This window comes from Metopolophium dirhodum, chromosome 1 (assembly GCF_019925205.1).
Source record: "Metopolophium dirhodum isolate CAU chromosome 1, ASM1992520v1, whole genome shotgun sequence".
Taxonomy (NCBI): Eukaryota; Metazoa; Arthropoda; class Insecta; order Hemiptera; family Aphididae; genus Metopolophium; species Metopolophium dirhodum.
Genome location: NC_083560.1, coordinates 129325677 through 129345699, shown reverse-complemented (window position 1 = coordinate 129345699; position 20023 = coordinate 129325677). Strand labels below are relative to the sequence as shown.

The 20023-nt window shown below is 31.2% G+C and overlaps 2 protein-coding genes and 1 pseudogene across 2 annotated transcripts; all 3 read left to right on the top strand.

Annotated features, from left to right (window-relative positions):
* The first annotated feature begins 1578 nt into the window (after positions 1-1578).
* Positions 1579-3600, top strand: LOC132953722 (uncharacterized). The gene is made up of 2 exons (XM_061026083.1): positions 1579-2746; positions 2900-3600. The coding sequence occupies exons 1-2, from the start codon at positions 1579-1581 to the stop codon at positions 3598-3600; spliced, it is 1869 nt and encodes a 622-aa protein (XP_060882066.1).
* An 889-nt stretch (positions 3601-4489) lies between these two features.
* Positions 4490-5536, top strand: LOC132953721 (uncharacterized protein K02A2.6-like). Its single transcript, XM_061026082.1, has one exon. The coding sequence runs from the start codon at positions 4490-4492 to the stop codon at positions 5534-5536; it is 1047 nt and encodes a 348-aa protein (XP_060882065.1).
* An 11397-nt stretch (positions 5537-16933) lies between these two features.
* On the top strand, positions 16934-18793 carry LOC132953719 (uncharacterized; annotated as a pseudogene).
* The last annotated feature ends 1230 nt before the right edge of the window (positions 18794-20023 follow it).

Genomic DNA, 20023 nt, shown 5'->3' with positions numbered 1-20023 from the left:
AAAATCTAAAGAAATCAATTAAAAAGGTGGAATTTAACTTACACAAAATTAAAAATAATGAAAAACCATTTAACATAAATAAACATCGCAGAAAACAAAAAAAAGAAGCAGAAGCAGCAAAAAAGAATCAAATAATAAACGAAAAAATCAGGGATGGGTTTGAAAAAATTGTAACGTTTATCCAAACTCAATTCCAAACAGACTCCTAATAAAAATCAATTGTTCTTAGATAATCCTACTTCCTTTCCGTTCATATAACTACGTAAAATAACAAAAAAAACATAATATTAAGTATAGATTATATTATATAAATACACAATGTTTAGGTTTAAGTCACCTCATATCATTTATATTTTTTTTTTCACTTTAAGCTTAATTATAATCACACCTATTGTAAAAAAAAAAAAAAAAAAAGGGGGATAAAAGGGAATTTTAGAATTGTATAAAATATATAGCATGTAAGAATCTTTAAAATAATTTATACTTATATAGTCTTAAAAATGAGGGCATTTTTTTAAAAAAACAACGGGGACTGTCGTATATTGTAAACAGTCGTCACTATAATGCACACATAACATAGGTGGGAACATTTTATTATAAATTGTTGACATAGGTCAGGCCAATGAAGCAAGATGTGCTGAGGCAGCAATAATTATATACTATATAACACCGCCGTACGCGAAGGCACAGGGAGTCCCGTTGTCGCTGGTATTACGGCGAGGACGTGGGTACTACTATTGTACGAGTAATTCGGCAGTCGTGGTATAGACTAAGTATTTTAAATAATTATTGAATTATTTATGTTTGTTTTATATTTTAATAAAAGTGTTTCCGACCCGAAAATTATATGTTTTATTTGAGTAGCCACACGATTCTACGTACGCTTTAAATCTGATCTGAAACCGGTTAATTTATGGTCGTTGACGATTTAAAGTGCAAACGGTGAAGGTAGTCCTACGTTAATTGTATCCTTTCAATCCGATCTGAAACCGGTTAATTTATGGTCGTTGAGGATTGAAAGGCCAAACAGTAAGGTAGCGATATCGACGTCTAGAGAGCCAAACTGTAACCGGTTAATTTATGGTCTTTTGGTTACTCAAGTGTCGGTAGAGGTGTATCACTGAAAAGTGCATACACGACACATACAAAGACATGAAAAAGACACAGTCCAAACAGAAATTTGAAAAGCAGAAATATAGATACAAGAATAAAAATTACAAATCAAATTCGACAAAACGAAAACAAGCAAGATAATATTCAAATACTTACCTTATGAAATATATTGCATATTCAGCATTTATAATTTATATTGTATACTAAACGTTTATAGTAATAATAATAATCATAAGTATCATATTACGATCGGTGGGGATTGTCCATCGGTCATTAGCAAGTAGACAATTTTAATGTACGTCATTACGATTTATATGTTTGACAATAAAAGACTATAATTTACGTTTGTGTTATTATTCTTATTAATGATACACAACAAATTGGCAACGAAGATAACAATAGTTTAATCGTAATCATTATTGCTTTAGAAGTTTCAAGTGTTAAGTGTATTCATACTAATACAAAATGACATCTACAAAGACTGAGCCTATAATGAACTTAAACCAAGTTATTGGGTCACCAGGAACATTTGAAACAGGTATGGATATTACAATTTTCGAGTCAAAATTAACAAATTTTTTTTTGGCCAATTCAATCGAAAACAACATTCAAAAAAGAGCAATATTACTGTCATCGGTCAGTGAGGAAATTCATAAAGTGCTTTTTAGTTTATGTGTTCCTAACACGCCTAACGATGTTGAGTATGATACTCTTATGAAAAGTTTAAACAAGTATTTCAAACCAATAAAGTCCTACTTTGCGGCAAGGTATAAGTTTTATCAGGCTAAACAAAGACAGGACGAATCGGTGTGCCAATGGGGTGCACGTGTTAAGAACCTTGCTTCAAAATGTGGTTTTTCGTCGGAACTAATAACGGTCATCCGAGACATATTCGTTGTGGGTATGAGTTCAGGACCAATCCAAGATCGTCTGTTAGAAGGAGATGCTTCAAAAGTTGGAGTAACGTATTTAATGGAAATTGCAACAGCCAAAGAAGCAGCAATGAATGACAAAAATGGTTGGAAAAAAGAAGAATGCGCAGATTTGAAGTACCAGAAGAAAAATAATGGACACTTTCAAGCCAAGCAGGGTTTTAACGCACCCAAGGAACAGAAAACCAAATGCGGGATTTGTGGCCGTTCCAACCATCTTCAAAAAGATTGCAGATACAAGGACTACCAATGCAACAATTGCGGTGAAAAGGGTCATTTGTCTACCGTATGTAAAAAGGGTAAGAAAGAAACGAAATATAATAAAACACAAAATAAATTTTTATCTAATAACGACGATGATGACGAAACAGTTAATCATGATCTTTCTAATACTTTTTTTTCTATAATCGATCAACATTTTCAAAATACCGCGGTGAAACCGTTTATGGTAAATTTAATCGTAGAAAATAACAATGTTAACTTCGAAATTGACACCGGTTCACAACACAGCGTAATTTCAAAAAGATTATATCGTCAACTGTTTAGTCACATCGAATTAAAAAAAAACGACATTTCACTATCTGATTACGTCGGCAATGACATTAAACCGATGGGAAAAATATTTGTCGATTCGGAGTACCAAAACAAAAAATTTACTATGTGTCTTTATGTAATCGACAATGGTGGTCCACCACTAATAGGTCGAAATGATATAAAAAATATAAAATGTTCTACGTTATTTAATATTGATAATGACGTAACTGTCGATAGTATTATAAGTAATTATAACAATGTTTTTAAAGATGAAGTAGGTATTTTTAACAAATACGAAATTTCATTAAATATCAAAGCAGGGGCGGTACCAAAATTTTACAAACCTAGGTCTATTCTTTTAGCATTAAAAGGCAAAGTTGAAACCGAAATAGAGCGTTTAGTTAAAGGTAACATTTTATTTCCCGTCGACCATAGTGAATGGGCAACTCCAATAGTACCAATATTAAAACCGGACGGCACAGTTCGAATTTGTGGTGATTTTAAAATAACAATAAATCCGGTATTAGAAGGGACCGAATATCCCCTTCCAAAAATAGAACATTTGTATGCAAATATTAGTGGTTCAAAATATTTTTCAAAAATAGATTTAAAAGACGCATACCAACAAATGGTTATTAAAGAATCTGATCGCAAATATACCACTATTAATACACACAAAGGTTTATTTAGCTACACCCGTAACCCTTTCGGTATAAAATCATCGGCAGGGGAGTTCCAAAAAGCTATGGAAACTTGCGCAGCAGGTCTTGAGGGCATAGGTATATTCCAAGATGATATAATTGTTGCAGGATCTACTATCACAGAGCACAATGCCCGTCTAGAAAAATTACTAAATGTATTGTCAAATACAGGTTTAAGAGTAAAGTTGAATAAGTGCAAATTTATGCAAAAATCAATTGAATATTTGGGTCACAGGTTAGATGAAAATGGTTTACACACACTAACAAAACACACAGATGTTATGCAAGTGCAACTGTCCCAGAAAATAAAACATTGCTAAAATCATTTTTAGGTTTAGTTACATATTTTATAAAATTTATACCAAACGCTGCAAATATTTTAAAACCATTGTACATGCTTTTACGCAACGGAAGTGAATGGAATTGGACACCAGAATGTGACAAAGCATTTAATAGAGTTAAACAAATTTTAATTTCGAAACCCGTATTAGCACATTATGATCATAATTTTCCGATAGAACTCGTAGTAGACGCGTCATCTTATGCTTTAGGTGCAGTAATTTCGCATGTATACCCAGATCGTACAGAAAAACCTATAGCCTATGCATCAAGAGTTCTGTCTGAGTCAGAGTATAAATTTCCACAAATTGAAAAAGAAGCTTTGGCAATTATTTAGGGCGTTACAAAATTGTACGACTATTTATACGGTAGGCATTTCCTATTAGAAACTGACCACAAACCGTTAATATGCATTTTTGGCGATAAAAAAGGTATCCCAATCTACGCTTCTAATCGTTTACAACGATGGGCTTATGTCCTATCATCGTTTGATTTCGAAATAAAATATGTAAAATCTGAAAATAATACTGCCGATTTTTTATCACGAATTAAAATTTCAAAATCGAAAATCGATAATCAAAACGAAGAATGTATTAGTCTTAATTTCATCCACGAATAACCTAACCTTTCACTCTAGACTGGTCTAAAATAAAAATTGAAACATGCAGAGACAGAATTCTCGCCAAGGTATTAAACGCAGTCAAAACAGGAGAATGGAACAGTGATTTTTCCAACAAATTAGAACTTAAATCTTATAATTCACGAATAACTCAAATCTCAATGGAACAAGGATGCCTATTATGGGGTTACCGTGTTATTATACCAGCTAAATTTCGAAATAATATACTAAGCGAACTTCATTCATGCCACATGGGTTCTTCTAGTATGAAAAGTTTAGCGAGATCATATTTTTGGTGGCCAGGAATGGATAAGGAAATCGAAAACATTACGCAAAATTGCGACAATTGTCTTAACGTTAGGCAAAATCCACCAAAATCTATTATATCTCCTTGGAAGTGGCCAGAAAAACCGTGGACTAGAGTGCATTGCGATTTTCTCGGACCATTTCAAAATAAATATTTTTTTGTCATAGTTGACGCAACCACAAAATGGTTAGAAATATTTCAAGTAAATTCCATGACAGCAGAAATTGTCATTCAAAAATGTTCAGAAACTATAGCACGATTTGGCATTCCAAAAACAATTACATCAGACGGCGCAAAATGTTTCACAGGTTTTGAATTTCAAGCATATTGCAAAAATCTAGGTATTAGGCATATGACAGGTGCACCATTTCACCCAGAATCGAACGGCTGTGCTGAATCGGCAGTCAAAACAGTAAAAAATTTCTTTAAAAAATGCTCGACTGCACAATCCCAATTAAATAAATTTCTCTTGATGTACCGTAATACACCTCATTCAACAACACGAGAAACGCCAGCTCAGCTAATGTTAGGTCGATCAACACGCTTACAATTTGACGCGTTAATGCCGAATACAAGCGAAGTAGTTATTGAGCGACAAATATCACAAATAAACAATGGCGGTAATAGGGCAGTATCTTTTAATATAGGTGATAATATATTAGCTAGAGATTATAGGAATATTAACAATAAATGGCAAAAGGGTAAAATTATCAAATCCATTAGTTACAACACGCATGAAGTAGAACTTGATGACGGGACTATATGGAAAAGACATAATGATCAACTACTCATTGATAAATCGTCAACACATTCAAATAATTCTATTTCACTTACACCGGCTAGACAAACAAATGAAAATTCTAAAAATACTGAAACAGTAGGTGAAAATCAAAATCCCGATCCGGCCGATCCCGTAACAGTAAATAAAACACCCAGACCAATCAGATCTAAAAAACCGCCTCAGCGATACTCTCCAAGTGATTATGCATAGTGCAATAATTGCAATAATTAATTATTAATTATATCAATTATCATAAATAATAAATACTCGTATATAAAAAAAAAAAAAAAAACTACTAACATAGTAATTAAGCACTATACAAAATACATTATATTTTTTTTTAAATTTTTTTTAAAGGAAAGAGATGTTGCATATTCAGCATTTATAATTTATATTGTATACTAAACGTTTATAGTAATAATAATAATCATAGTCCAAATTATAGGAAATACATAAACAAATTTTCAAAAATAGCAAACCCACTGATGGAAATTACAAAAAAGGATATCGGATTTAAATGGGAAAAGGAACAAGAAGTAGCTTTTGAATTTTTAAAACATGCAACAAGTACAGCCCCAGTATTAGCACATTTTAAGGAAGGTAGAGCAATTTATATTACAACGGATGCTTCATTGGAAGGACTAAGAGGAATATTAGAACAAGAGAACGAAAATGTGAAAAACATCCAATAGGTTACACATCAAGGAAACTGAAAGGAGGGGAAAAAATATTCAACCACAGAATTATAAATGGCTGCAGTAATTTTTGTAATAAATTATTTTAGAGAATATCTGTTAGGAAGGGAGTTTATAGTGTATAGTGATCACTCGAGTTTGCAATATTTTAAAACAATGAAAAATCCCTCTTCTAGAATAACTAAGAGTATATTTAAGTTGATTGAATATGATTTTATAATAAAACATAAAGCAGGTTCAGCAAATCTAGCAGCAGACAGTCTATCTAGGTTTCCTGTAAATTTAACTGAAATAGAGGAAAAAAAAACAAATGAAGATATAAATATAGAGGTTTTAGAAATACAACAAGCAAAAGTTGAATTCTGTTCAAATATTTTAAGGGCACTTAAAGGGATAGGTGAAAGAAAATTTATTAGGAAGTCACGGAGATATTGTGAAAGAAACAACATATTTTTTACAAACAATGGGATAGAAACACATTAATTAACCTGATAGTTATTCCGAAAAAGTTAGTCAATACTGTACTAAAATCATACCATGAATCTATTTTTAGTGGACATTTTGGTATAACGAATACGATTGCAAAATTAAAACAAACATATTATTGGGAAACAATGATCAAGGACACTAAAAAATGTATTAATTCCCGCATATCATGTCAATTTTTAAAAACACCAATAGGAAAGAAACCAGGTTTATTACAACCAATATTGTAACATATGTTACATCATTACGTTTATTTTATAAGCATCATAATATGCACAATAGGCATATTATGCGCTGACTAAAATATATTAAGCTTCTCCGGATTAGGTGCCACTTATAAATTTTATGATTGTAAGGCTCCGGCCAATATCGCTATGTAAGAAAAATGCAGTACTCCGCAATTGCATCACGCGCACCAGAACTCCGTAAAATCCTACATTTTTGGTAACTTTGTTCGTATAGATCGTAAGTAATAATAAATTCGTTGGTAATAATAATAATCTAGATCAATCGTTATTTATTTGTAATATTAAGATCCTAATACCTTTCGTGCTCCCGAGCTACGGTAAAAATATATTCAAAAGAACTAATTTCTTCCCTGAATATCTTATATTTCACGGGTCATCCCCAACCACGTTACATATTGGTGGAGGCGCCGAAGCTCTTAAGTAGTTGAAGTTACAGATATTTACGATTAGTTTAGATTTTTATTTTGTTATTAGTTGTTAAGTTTAGTTAATTGAAGCGTAGGAAAATAATAAAATTAAAGTGTAGTTGGGTTAAGAATAATTGAAGTTTTTTTTCATTATATTTAAGATTTATGATATACATAATGAGATACATTAAATTTTAAGAATAAGAGTTAAAGAATTGAATGAGGTACGAGAATAGAAAATATATCTATAGGCACCTAATAATTTTAATTTTAATTAAAATTACTTTACGAGATTTACGAGATATTAAGTTTTAAGAATTGGAGTAAATTACATATAGGGGTTATGTTATCAGAGAAAATTTATGTATAGGCACCTAACAATTTTAATTTTAATTAAAATTATTTTACGAGATTTTAAGTATTAGATATAACAGTATAGCCGTAAAGGAAATAAAAGAATAACTTGATTAGATAAATTACATATAAGAACAAAATCGTTTGAATTTTTTTAACGAGATTTACGAGGTTTTAGGTTTTAAGAATAAGAGTAAATTACATGTAGGGGTTATAGAAATTATGTAGTAAAAATAAAAATTAAGGAATTGAATTTTTTTAGATATAGAATAAGAGTATAACTAAATAAAAAAGTAACGTGGCTAATAGGTATACTAAAAATGTATATTAAGAATCATATATAGAGTAATTTGAAGAGCATAATGGTAAAAGAGCGTAGTTATCTAAAGAGTAGGACAGGAGAATTATTTTATTGTAAGTGAACATAAGCAATGTTTCGATAAATAAAAATATTTAATGGACAACAAATTTTACATAAAACGTAACGTAAATAACCAAATAACAAAAGTGGATAGCACAAATATATTATATCAATGAATATTTTAATTCCGAAATAAACGAAATTAATCTAATAAATCTATTACGGCAAATCGAAGAAGTCGATTTAGGTAACTATTTTTCAAATTCCAGGTTAGGAAAGATACCTCTGTCAGCAAAAATTGTTCAAACATTTACACTGTGCACTCTATACGTAGTTGAGACTTTTAAAAAAGAAGATTTTAATCAATTACCAGCACAAAAGAAATTTGAGTTTATAATTTTCCAGCGAACAGTAGCGTGGATAAATGTATTAAATAAACCAGAAATAGTGGGTTTCTTAGATTTTTGTAATATACATAGTGACATTTCATTAGCAATTAGCGAATTAAAGAACCTTACAAAATCAGCATTAAAAAGTCCAGAAATAAATGCAACAGGATTGATCGGCATGTTACGACAAATCGATGAGAATAATTTAGGAGATTTTTTTGAAAATTCGAAATTTGAAAAGATACCTTTATCGGCTAAGTTAGTTAAAAAATTTACGCTTTGCACATTATACAAAGTCGAATGTTTAAGTAAAGATGAATTTAATGCACTAACACCAGTAGAAAAAAAAATTGAATTCATAATATCTCAGACAACAGAATCGTGGTAGTAAATCTGAAGTAGTCGGTTTTTTAAAATTTTGTAACATACATTGTGAAGAATCGTCAACCCTTGTACAATTAAGGGATCTCGCGAAATCAGCAATAAAAACTTTTAGAGTTGGACTTCTTGATACCGAAGATAAAGATAATTATAACGATAGTACTGCAGATCTTACCTTTACTGAAAATAAGTTATCATTATATTTCAATAATAGCCAGAAAAATCATTGTGAAAAAAATATTAGCGAACCAGACTCACAGGTAGAATTAGAAAATAAAGGTACCGATACGGTTGGACCTAAAGACGTGGCCCAACAGTTAGAAAATATCTTAATAGACATAGACCAATCACTTTCACCAATTAAAAATACTGAGCAACCGAATAATTTAAAATTTGAATCTGTAGAGGTAAATCAAAATAATAAATTGGACGCGAGTTCAAAAATTGATAATATAATTAAATTAAATACGAAAAATAAAATGGCAAGACCTCAACAATTTGTTCCTAATATTTTCAACGGTTCGGGCGATGAATGCGTTTTATAATTTTTCGAGTACTTTAACGTGGTAGCTACTGCTAATGGGTGGTCTCCGCAAATAAAATTAACTTACTTGCCATTATATTAAAAAAATTCCGCTTATAAAATATACAAGACATTAACAATTAATAACTTAAATCCGACTTTTGATGAAATAGAACAAATTTTTAAGGAAAAATTTGCATCGCCGGCTAGGAATTGTATGTTAAGAAACAAATTACGAAATAAAAAATTAAAATCGACAGAAACAATATCGGAGTTCTTAGCAGATATTTTATACTTAATTAGTCAAACAAATTGCACCATTCCTGAGACCGAGAAAATTGATATAATATTAGAGGCACTAACACCAGAATATTATAACACCGTAACTATTATGAATAATGACACTTGTGACAACTTGGAAATTAATTTAAAGAAAATAGAAAATTCGAAATTGATGCACACAGATTTTCAAAATATAAGTTCTGTAGATATTGACACTCTTAAGAAAGAAAATGAATTTTTAAAATCTAAATTAAATAATATTAACAATGGTAAAAGCAATTTTAACCAGAAAAAGAAATTTAATAATAATATGCATTTAAATAGTCCTAGTCCATATCTCAATCTTCAAAATAATCCAAACAATACATTCAATAATAATATGTGCAATTACGACCCATGCAATAATAACAATAACGGTTATAGTAATCAAAAACAGAATTCAAATAATTCATTTAATCCAAACAACAATTTTAGTAATCAAATGTATAATGCAAATGATTCATTTATTCCAAACAATTATGTTAATAATCAAAATTATCACCCAAACAATACTTTTTATCCAAATAATAATTACAACACAAATAATGAAATTAGACCGAATCAATATATAAATCCTAATAAACACTTCCATCGAAAAAATACATATAACCCTCCAAAACATTTTAATAGTAATAATTGCTATACACAACCAAAGTGGAATGATAGGTATAATAATATGCCTAACCAAAAAAGTTAGCAATATTATAAAAATAATGTGTATAATAGTAATCAAGGTGCAAATTTTAACGAACAAAACGTAGGCCAAAATTATCAAAATCCATCGCATGCTACAAATGGTATCAGTCAAAATAATGTAGACGTAAATAATGTGATGAATCAGCACGCTATCGGTCAGGTGCCTGATAATGATACACGTAATTTGAATAAAACATATTTTCATAATAATCAAAAAAACAATTAAGGCAAGAGAGAGTGGTTCTGTCCCTCTGTGCCAGCAAAAAAATTCTAACGATAACATTTCTAGGACAACATTGTTGGAAACAATAACAGCGAAAAAATATAAAAATTAACTTAACAAATTCAGCATTCAACGGTTAGAGGGACAACTTCAATAATGTTAAACTTATTGGTATTGTAAGTTTGTTTTTATATATATTTTAAGCATATCTATAATTTTCTATCCATATTTTTCTGTGTATATTTAATTGATGAGTGACGAAAGTGGTAGTAATAGTAACGCAACACGGGACGGTAGTAAAGACGAAACTTTTATCCCAGATAGGTCATTTGATTCGGACTATAGTAGGGTAAGACAAGCGACATCTAGTAGCAGTAACGTTAGTAACGAACTAGAAAATTCAGTTCAAAATCAGAGTACTTTGTTAGGACTACAAAATCCTGATACTGGTAGGAATACATTATATTTGCCAATACAACGTAGACAGTTAGGGTTACCAGCAGCATTACGTTCAAACATCGTTAAGGAAGATATTTCTTTTGATAGTAGTACTCAATTATACAGTTTTGTACCGAATTTGGAGCAACCAAGTACGGAATCAGTAGATATGAGTGTAATAACTACTTTAGAAGCGGCATTTCGAATTTTACCAACATTTGACAAACAAGACTCTTGTTATGATTTGGTATTATTAAACATAGGAAGTAAGTAAGGATGTAGCAGTTAGTAAACAAATTAGAAATGTAGTATTTATAAAACATTTAGAATTATGAAATGAAATGATTATTGTAAATTAGTGTAAACAGGTACAATCCCGAAACTGCGAGTAAGCACTTTTTATATAGGAAGGATTGTCCTACAGAAGTTTAGATATAAGGAACGTTAAGATTGTAAGACAGTCAGTGGAGAATGGAGATAGTGCCATTGACTGTGCATGTTCAGAACGCAATAAACTTTATTAATTGAATATTTGAACGTGTGTTTGTTACTTTATTTACTAAATCTATATACAAACTCCACAAGTACGAGGCTACGGTCAACCGACTTGTAACATTGGTGGCAGCGGATCAAAAGAACCATTAATTCAAACGAGGCGCGTTCATTCAATCAGGGTGAGTTAAATTGTTATTGAACCAGTCAAGGTGCATAATTCCAGTCAACTACGGATCATTCCACTCAAGTACAGAGCATTTCATTCAACTACAGAGCATTTTCATTCGACTACAAGGCATTCCAGTCAACTACAGAGCATTCCAGTCTACTACAAAGCATTCCAGTCAATTACAGAGCATTCCAAACAAATTCAGCATTCAACTTTTTCAAGGCAACAGAGAAACAACTTCGATAATGTTAAATTTATTGGTATTGTAAGTTTGTTATTTTTATATATTGTATTGTAAGCATATCTATATTTTTCTATTTATATTTAATTAATGAGCGACGATAGTGGTAGTACTAGTAGCGTAACACAGAGCGATAGTAAAGACAAAACATTTGTCCCAGATAGGTCATTTGATTCAGATGATAGTAGGGCAAGTCAAACGACATTAGGTAGGGATAGCGTTAGTAACCAAGTAGAAAATACAGTGCAGAATCAGAGTACTTTATTAGGACTTCAAAATCCTGACACCGGTAGAAACACATTACATTTGCCAATACAGCGTAGACGGTTAGGAGTACCAGCAGAATTAAGTTCAAACATTGTTAAGGAAGATATTTCTTTTGATAGTAGTACTGAATCATACAGTTTTGTACCAAATTTGAGTCAATCAAGTACTGAATTAGTAAATATGAGTGTAATTACTTCTTTAGAGGCAGCATTTCGAATATTACCAAAGTTTGACAAACAAGACTCTGAAGGCTTACATAATTTCATAAAGTCATCAGAATTTGCTTTTTCATGCATTAGTGAGGAGTTAAAACCCATAATATTAGGGGCAATAGTTGCAAATTTAACAGCAAAAGCAGCTCAGGTTGTCCGATTTAAAAAAATTAATTCATGGGAAGAATTGAAAACACAGTTAAAAAATTGTTTTGAACCACAACATACTTCCACACATTTGATGTTAGAATTGACCACAACTCGTCAGAAATATAATGAAGAAATTAGTACATTTTATAGCCGGTTAGAAAAGCTATTTCATTTGACGTTGAATGTTCAAACCAAAGATAAAACTGCAGCAGTGGCAGAAGTCATAGAGGGAATTTTAAAAACTCAAACATTAAGTATTTTCATTGAAGGACTAAGACAACCTATAAAAATGTTAGTAAAGGCAAGTCGTCCGAGTACAATAGAGGAAGCATTTGCGGTGGCTCAACAGGAGGAAACGTCATACAAATCAGATAAGGAAACACAATCAAAAATGCCGAAGCAAAATACAGCGAAAATTACATGTTTCAACTGTGGCAAAGTAGGTCACATGGCCAAGGTATGTAGGTCAAGATCAAATTATCAATTTATAAAACAGCCACAAGAGAATCAAAAGAACGGGGTTACGAATACTGGGCAAAATTCAAAACCAAACAATTGGTCAGCAAATATTCATCGGCAAACTGCAGAAAGTAATAGTGCGATTAATGACAAGACAATTGTTTGTAAATATTGTAAGAAACTAGGTCATGAAATTGGAGTATGCAGGAAATTAAAATACAACAATGAGAAAAGAGCTAGTCAGGCAAATTCAAGTTCAATGTCAGAACCACCAACTTCGGGAAACGAGACAGGGTCGAATCAGAACGGCGAACGATCGGTCCAGGAAATCAAAGCAACAGCCGTAACATTTCAAGAGCATTTAAATTAAAGGCTCAACTTTTTAAAGATCACATTATATGTCAGGCTACGGAATTCGTTAATCAGGAATCAAGATTTTTACTTGACACATGGAGCGAAGTAAATATAGTAAAATTATTGTCATTAAAAGATGACGTAAAAGTTAACGAAAGAATTTTATATCGATTAAAAGGGATTAATGAATATTTTGTGAACACAATTGGGTCAGTAAATATAATGATAAATTTTGGAGAAGAAAAAAGACAAGTAAGGTTTCAAGTTGTTAATAATAATTTTCCAATACCTCATGATGGGATTTTAGGTAAGGAGTTTTTAGAGGATAACAAGATAGCAATTGATTATTCAAAAAATGAGATAACGTCAACACTTACTGAAGACAATTTTACAGTGGTAAATCAAGACATTCCGCACGTAGATAATTTAGACATTGCAGTAGTACCACCGAGATCGGAAATGATCATTCCAGTAAAAATTACAGATAATCAAATAAAGGAAAATGATACAGTGATTATATATTCACAAGTATTGCAAAATCGAGTTCAATTTGGTAATGTAATTACTAAAGTGAAAAATCGGCAGGTGTTAACAAAAATTGTCAATCAAAATGAAAATTCTATTAAGTTACAGCCAGTAGATTTGAATAATTTATTATATGAAAAATTTGAAGAAGCGAACATACAAGTGTGTGCTAAAACTATAGGAAGTCGGAATAATGAAAATCGGTTTCAGTTATTGGAGCAGTCGTTAAGATTGCAGCATCTCAATAAGGAGGAGTACCAATCATTAAAAGATATATTTAATCAGTATTCAGATGTTTTTTTATTAGAAGGTGACAGGTTGGACGGGACATCAGCAATACAACATAGAATTAGAACAACACCTGATATTCAACCAATTTATATTAAACCATATAGGTTACCACAGAATCACAAAAAAGAGATATCAACGCAGGTAGATCTAATGGAAAAAGATGGAATCATTACAAAGAGTACTTCACCTTGGAACGCCCCGTTAATAGTGATACCAAAGAAGGTTGACTGTTCAGGGAAGCAAAAATTTCGTATTTGTGTAGATTTCAGGAAATTAAATAATGTTACGATCGGAGATGTGTTTCCAATTCCTAATATAAATGATATTTTGGATCAACTAGGCAATTCTAGATACTATACGACCTTGGATTTAGCGAGCGGATACCATCAGGTGTCGGTACATGCAGATGATAGAGCTAAGACATAATTTTCGACAGATAAAGGACATTATGAGCTCCTTAAAATGCCTTTCGGATTGAATGGAGCGCCGAGTACTTTCCAAAGATTAATGAACACAGTGTTATTAGGAATAAATGGAGTAAAAGCGTTTGTATATATAGACGATGTTATTGTATATGCTCATGATTTAAGAGATCATAGTGAAAAGTTAAAAGAAATTTTCCAAAGGTTCAGAGATTATAATTTAAAAGTACAACCTATGAAATGTGAATTTTTGCGTCACGAAGTTATATATTTAGGTCATATTATCACAGAACAGGGATTGAAACCAGATCCATCAAAAATTCTGAGTGTAAAGAATTTTCCAGAACCAAAAAACCAAAAACAATTGAAAAGTTTTTTAGGTCTGTCAGGATATTACCGTAGATTTATAAAAAATTATGGTAAGATCGCAAAACCGTTAACCACATTGTTGAAAAGCGATACACTATATGATTGGACAGATCTTTGTCAACAGGCATTTATAACATTAAAATATGCATTGGTGAGTGAACCTATTCTTAGTTATCCAGATTTCGATAAACCATTTAATGTAACATGCGATGCAAGTAACTTTGCAATTGGATCAGTTCTTTCACAAGGTAAAATAGGGGAAGATTTACCAATCGTATACTCATCAAGGGTACTGAATAAAGCAGAGCAAAATTATGGTACGACAGAAAAGGAGTTGTTAGCTATCGTATGGAGCTTAAAACAATTAAGACCATATTTACTGGGAAGAAAATTCTATATATTGACAGATCATCAGCCTCTCAGATGGTTGGTTAATCACAAGAATCCAGGATCAAGGTTAATGCATTAGAGATTAGCAATGGAGGAATACGAGTACGAAATTATTTATAAACCAGGTTTATTAAATACTAATGCTGACGCTCTCAGTAGAATACCACAAATTATGCAAATAGAAGGGGAACAAGTAGTAAGCAGTACAACATATAATGAATATATGGAGTATATTAAGACAAATATAGTCCAAAACTTAAATATTATAGAAATAGCAGGTGATATTTTTGAAGACGAACATTCGCATCTCGTACATTATGTATCACGGGAATTGACGTTAAAGGAAGGATTGGCACTGGAATTCCGAAGACGATTCGGGAATCTGGAAAGTAATCAAAATAAAAAAGTTACAGATTTAGTATATTTAAAAAAAAGTAACCGTTATATAATATATATGATTTTATCGGAGAAAGGAAAAAGTCCAATTACTTACGAAAATATGTATAATTGTCTACAGAATTTAAAAACATTTTGTGTAAACAATCAAATTGCAGATTTAGCAGTATCAAAAACAGGTGATCAAATTTTTCAGCTCGATTGGCAACAGTAAGAATAATGATAAGATATTTGTTTAAAGGCACTAGTATAAAAATCAAAATATTTACACCGAATGAACTTACGGATCAGGAAAAAAGAATTATTATAAAGGAAATGCACGAGAGTCCTTTGGCAGGACACAGAGGGATTTCAAATACTATAAAAAAGATTAAAAAACAGTATAATTGGCCAAGAATGGCAAGAGAAGTAACAGATTATGTACAAAAATGTCAATCATGTCAAAAGAATAAAACTTCGAATAAGCATACAAAGCAACCGATGGTTATCACTTCCACGGCAGACAAACCATTCCAAAAAGTATTTATGGACATAGTAGGACCACTTCCTGTTACACACAAAGGAAACAAATATGTACTTACAATGCAAGATGATTTCACAAAATTTAGTATTGCGACACCTATGGTATGCCATGAAGCTAATACTGTAGCGCATAGTTTTGTGAACTCATTTGTTTGTATACATGGAATTCCAGAATCAATAGTATCTGATCAGGGAACAGAGTTTTTAAGTAAAATTTTTTCAGAAGTATGTAAGCTATTAAAAAATTCTAAATTCAACACAACACCGTATAGACCACAAAGTAATGGAGCATTAGAGAGAAGTCATTCAACATTAGGGAATTATTTGCGACATTATGTCGACAAAGATTTAGCGAATTGGGATGAATTTATTCCATATGCAATGTATGTATATAATACAACAGAGCATGAAACAACAAAATTCCAACCGTATGAACTACTGTATGGATTTCCAGGGAAAATACCTACATCGTTAAAGAAAACACCTGAACCAAGATACAATTATGAAGATTATAATTATGAGATTAAGCAAAAATTTCAACAGTCTTATGAAATTGCAAAACAACGTATAGTGAATACAAAAGAAAATACAAAAGGTCGATATGATAATAAGGTTAATCCACTTAGGTTAAAAATAAATGACAAAGTATGGCTTATGGAAAAACAACAAAAAAATAAATTAGCACAAAAATGGTTAGGTCCGTATGTAATAGCAGAAATAAATAATAATGAAAATGTAACAATCATTAGAGGAAAAAAATTAGTTAAAGTACATAGAAATCTATTAAAACTATGTAATCAATAAAATTAAAATAAGTAGTAAACCAATGATATCTTATTATTACAGGATATTAATCATACAACCTATCATGGCAACAAATTTAACAGAAAATTATCGAATAAAGGAAATTGAATCACCATCAGGAATTTTTTTTAATCATTTGACAAAAATAAAAACAACAAATTCAAAGTGGAAATTATCAGTCTATGTGAATTTAACCACGTATGATGGTAATTTTGAACGAATTAAGAAATTTCAAAAGGAAACAGTAAAACATTGTTTAAAAATTGCAAAAAACACAGAAATAGTTCCAATAGAACACTTTGTAATTTGGTCGTATTTATGCGAGCAATTTAATACAACAACAACATCATATATCCATGATATAGAGAAAACGCGACAACAGATAAACTATGCCGTTAGTAGAAACGAACGCTATAGAAGAGGATTGATAAACGGAATTGGTAGATTATCAAAAACATTATTTGGAATATGTTCGGACGAAGATTATTAATTTTTTGATAAGAAAATAAGTGAAATAAGCGAAAAACAAATTAGGGTTATTCACGATATGCGACAGCAAACGCGAATAGTACAGTCAACAGTACATGATGTAGACCGAGCAATGGTGAAGATACAACAAACTGAAACAGCGATAATAAGTTATATAAACAAGTTGGAAAGTAAAGCAAACCAAGTAGGTAAATTGATTAATGAAATGGAAGTTAGACAAATAATGAATGAACAAACTGAGGAATTAAATGTTTTGTTAACACAACATTCATTCCAAACTCACAATCTAGTAGCAATAGTAAATACAGCACAAGTAGGTCATATGCATTCTAGCATTATTTCGGCGACAGATTTTTTAGCAGAGTTACAACAAGTGAGAATACAATTAGATTCGAGAGAGAACTTCGCTGAACAAGTCACAATACAGAATGTACATAAGTTAATGAAAATGAGTAACTTACAAGTAATTAGAGTAGCAGATACATTGATATTCATAATAGCCATTCCGATAGTCGATACAAGGGAATACCGCCTATACAAGTCAATACCATTGCCTATAAAACAGAAAAAGTCAGTATATGCGTTAATTCAACCAACGAATAAATACTTGGCCATGTCAGAGGATAATGTGTATTCAATATACATAGATGACATAGAGTTAAGCAAATGCATACATATGCAAGAATATTATATTTGTTGGAACACTCAGACGCACTATATTCAAGAAACGGACAATTGTGAAGCGAAATTATTTAGTAGTCAGGATAAAGATACGATTCCAAAAGCATGTGAAATAAAGATTACACGTATTCAAAAATTAGTAGTACACAAATTAGATAACGAGAATGTTTGGTTGTACACAACACAAAAACCAATGACAATCAACATTGATTGTGCAAATGGGGAGCCAGTGTGGCAAACCTTGAAAAACACAGGTACAATCTCTCTCACGTATCCGTGTCGTGCGATAACAAAAGAGTATGAGCTAACCCCCACCAGATCAATAGTAACGAAAACATCGTATGATTTCATTCCGAGAGAGAACATAACGGCTAATATGAAACAATATCAAACTAATAGGATACAGGATGATTTTCCAAAAATAAATAATTCATATTATCCCGATTTTCATTCATTAGCAAATAACGCAAAACAATTAGATTTATTATTACAGTCACAAATAGATGATAGTATAGAATATGTAACTGTATCTAATATAACATACGTAACAGTAGGAATAGGTATAGGTATATTAGTGTTAATAATTGTAATAAGTAAGATAAGTTTTAAACTGTACAAACAAAATAAAGTGTCAATGAGTTATATAAAAGCATTGGTCAATACAAAATCAGTAGACGACATACAATGCGTAGAAATTAAGAAGATTTAAGATGTAATTATATAATGATTTATGAATGTATAAAATATTTATTTTTATGAGGAAAAAAGAATGTAATAAGAAAATTGACTCATGAGGACATGAGCTTTCATTCAACAAGGGGAGTGTTATGATTTGGTATTATTAAACATAGGAAGTAAGTAAGGATGTAGCAGTTAGTAAACAAATTAGAAATGTAGTATTTATAAAACATTTAGAATTATGAAATGAAATGATTATTGTATATTAGTGTAAACAGGTACAATCCCGAAACTGCGAGTAAGCACTTTTTATATAGGAGGGATTGTCCTACAGAAGTTTAGATATAAGGAACGTTAAGATTGTAAGATAGTCAGTGGAGAATGGAGATAGTGCCATTGACTGTGCATGTTCAGAACGCAACAAACTTTATTAATTGAATATTTGAACGTGTGTTTGTTACTTTATTTACTAAATCTATATACAAACTCCACAAGTACGAGGCTACGGTCAACCGACTTGTAACACTCTGAAGGCTTACATAATTTTTAAAGTCGTCAGAATTAGCTTTTTCGTGCATTAGTGAAGACATAAAACCCAAGATGTTAGGAGCTATATTAGCAAATTTAACAGCAAAAGCAGCTCAGGTTATTCGATTTAAAAAGATAGATACGTGGGAAGAATTGAAAACAACATTAAAAAATTGTTTTGAACCACAACATACTTCTACACATTTGTTATTGGAATTAACCACAACTCGTCAGAAATATGATGAGGAAATTAGTACGTTTTACAATCGGTTAGAAAAATTATTTAATTTAACGTTAAATGTGCAAACCAAAGATAAAAAAAAACCGTGGCAGAAGTCATTGAGGGAATTTTAAAAATGCAAACATTGAGTATTTTTATTGAAGGACTAAGACAATCCATAAAAATGTTAGTAAAGGCAAGTCATCTGAGTACAATTGAAGAAGCATTTGCTGTGGCTCAACAGGAGGAAACGTCATACAAATCAGATAAGAAAACACAATCAAAAATGCCGAAACAAGAAGCAGCAAGGATTACGTGTTTCAACTGTGGCAAAGTAGGTCACATGGCCAAGGTATGTAGGTCAAGATCAAATCATCAATTTATAAAACAGTCTCAAGAGAATCAAAAAAACTGGGTCACAAATACTGGCCAATATCCAAAACCAAACAATGTGTCAGCAAATATTTATCGGCAAACTGCAGAAAGTAATAGTGGATAAAATAACAAAACAAT

Excerpts from the sequence above, each read along its gene's own strand:
- LOC132953721 (XM_061026082.1), top strand. The coding sequence starts at position 4,490 with ATGGGTTCTTCTAGTATGAAAAGTTTAGCGAGATCATATTTTTGGTGG.
- LOC132953722 (XM_061026083.1), top strand. The coding sequence starts at position 1,579 with ATGACATCTACAAAGACTGAGCCTATAATGAACTTAAACCAAGTTATT. Across the intron at positions 2,747-2,899 it reads TGGTGGTCCACCACTAATAG|GGGCGGTACCAAAATTTTAC; the intron begins GTCGAAATGATA and ends ATATCAAAGCAG.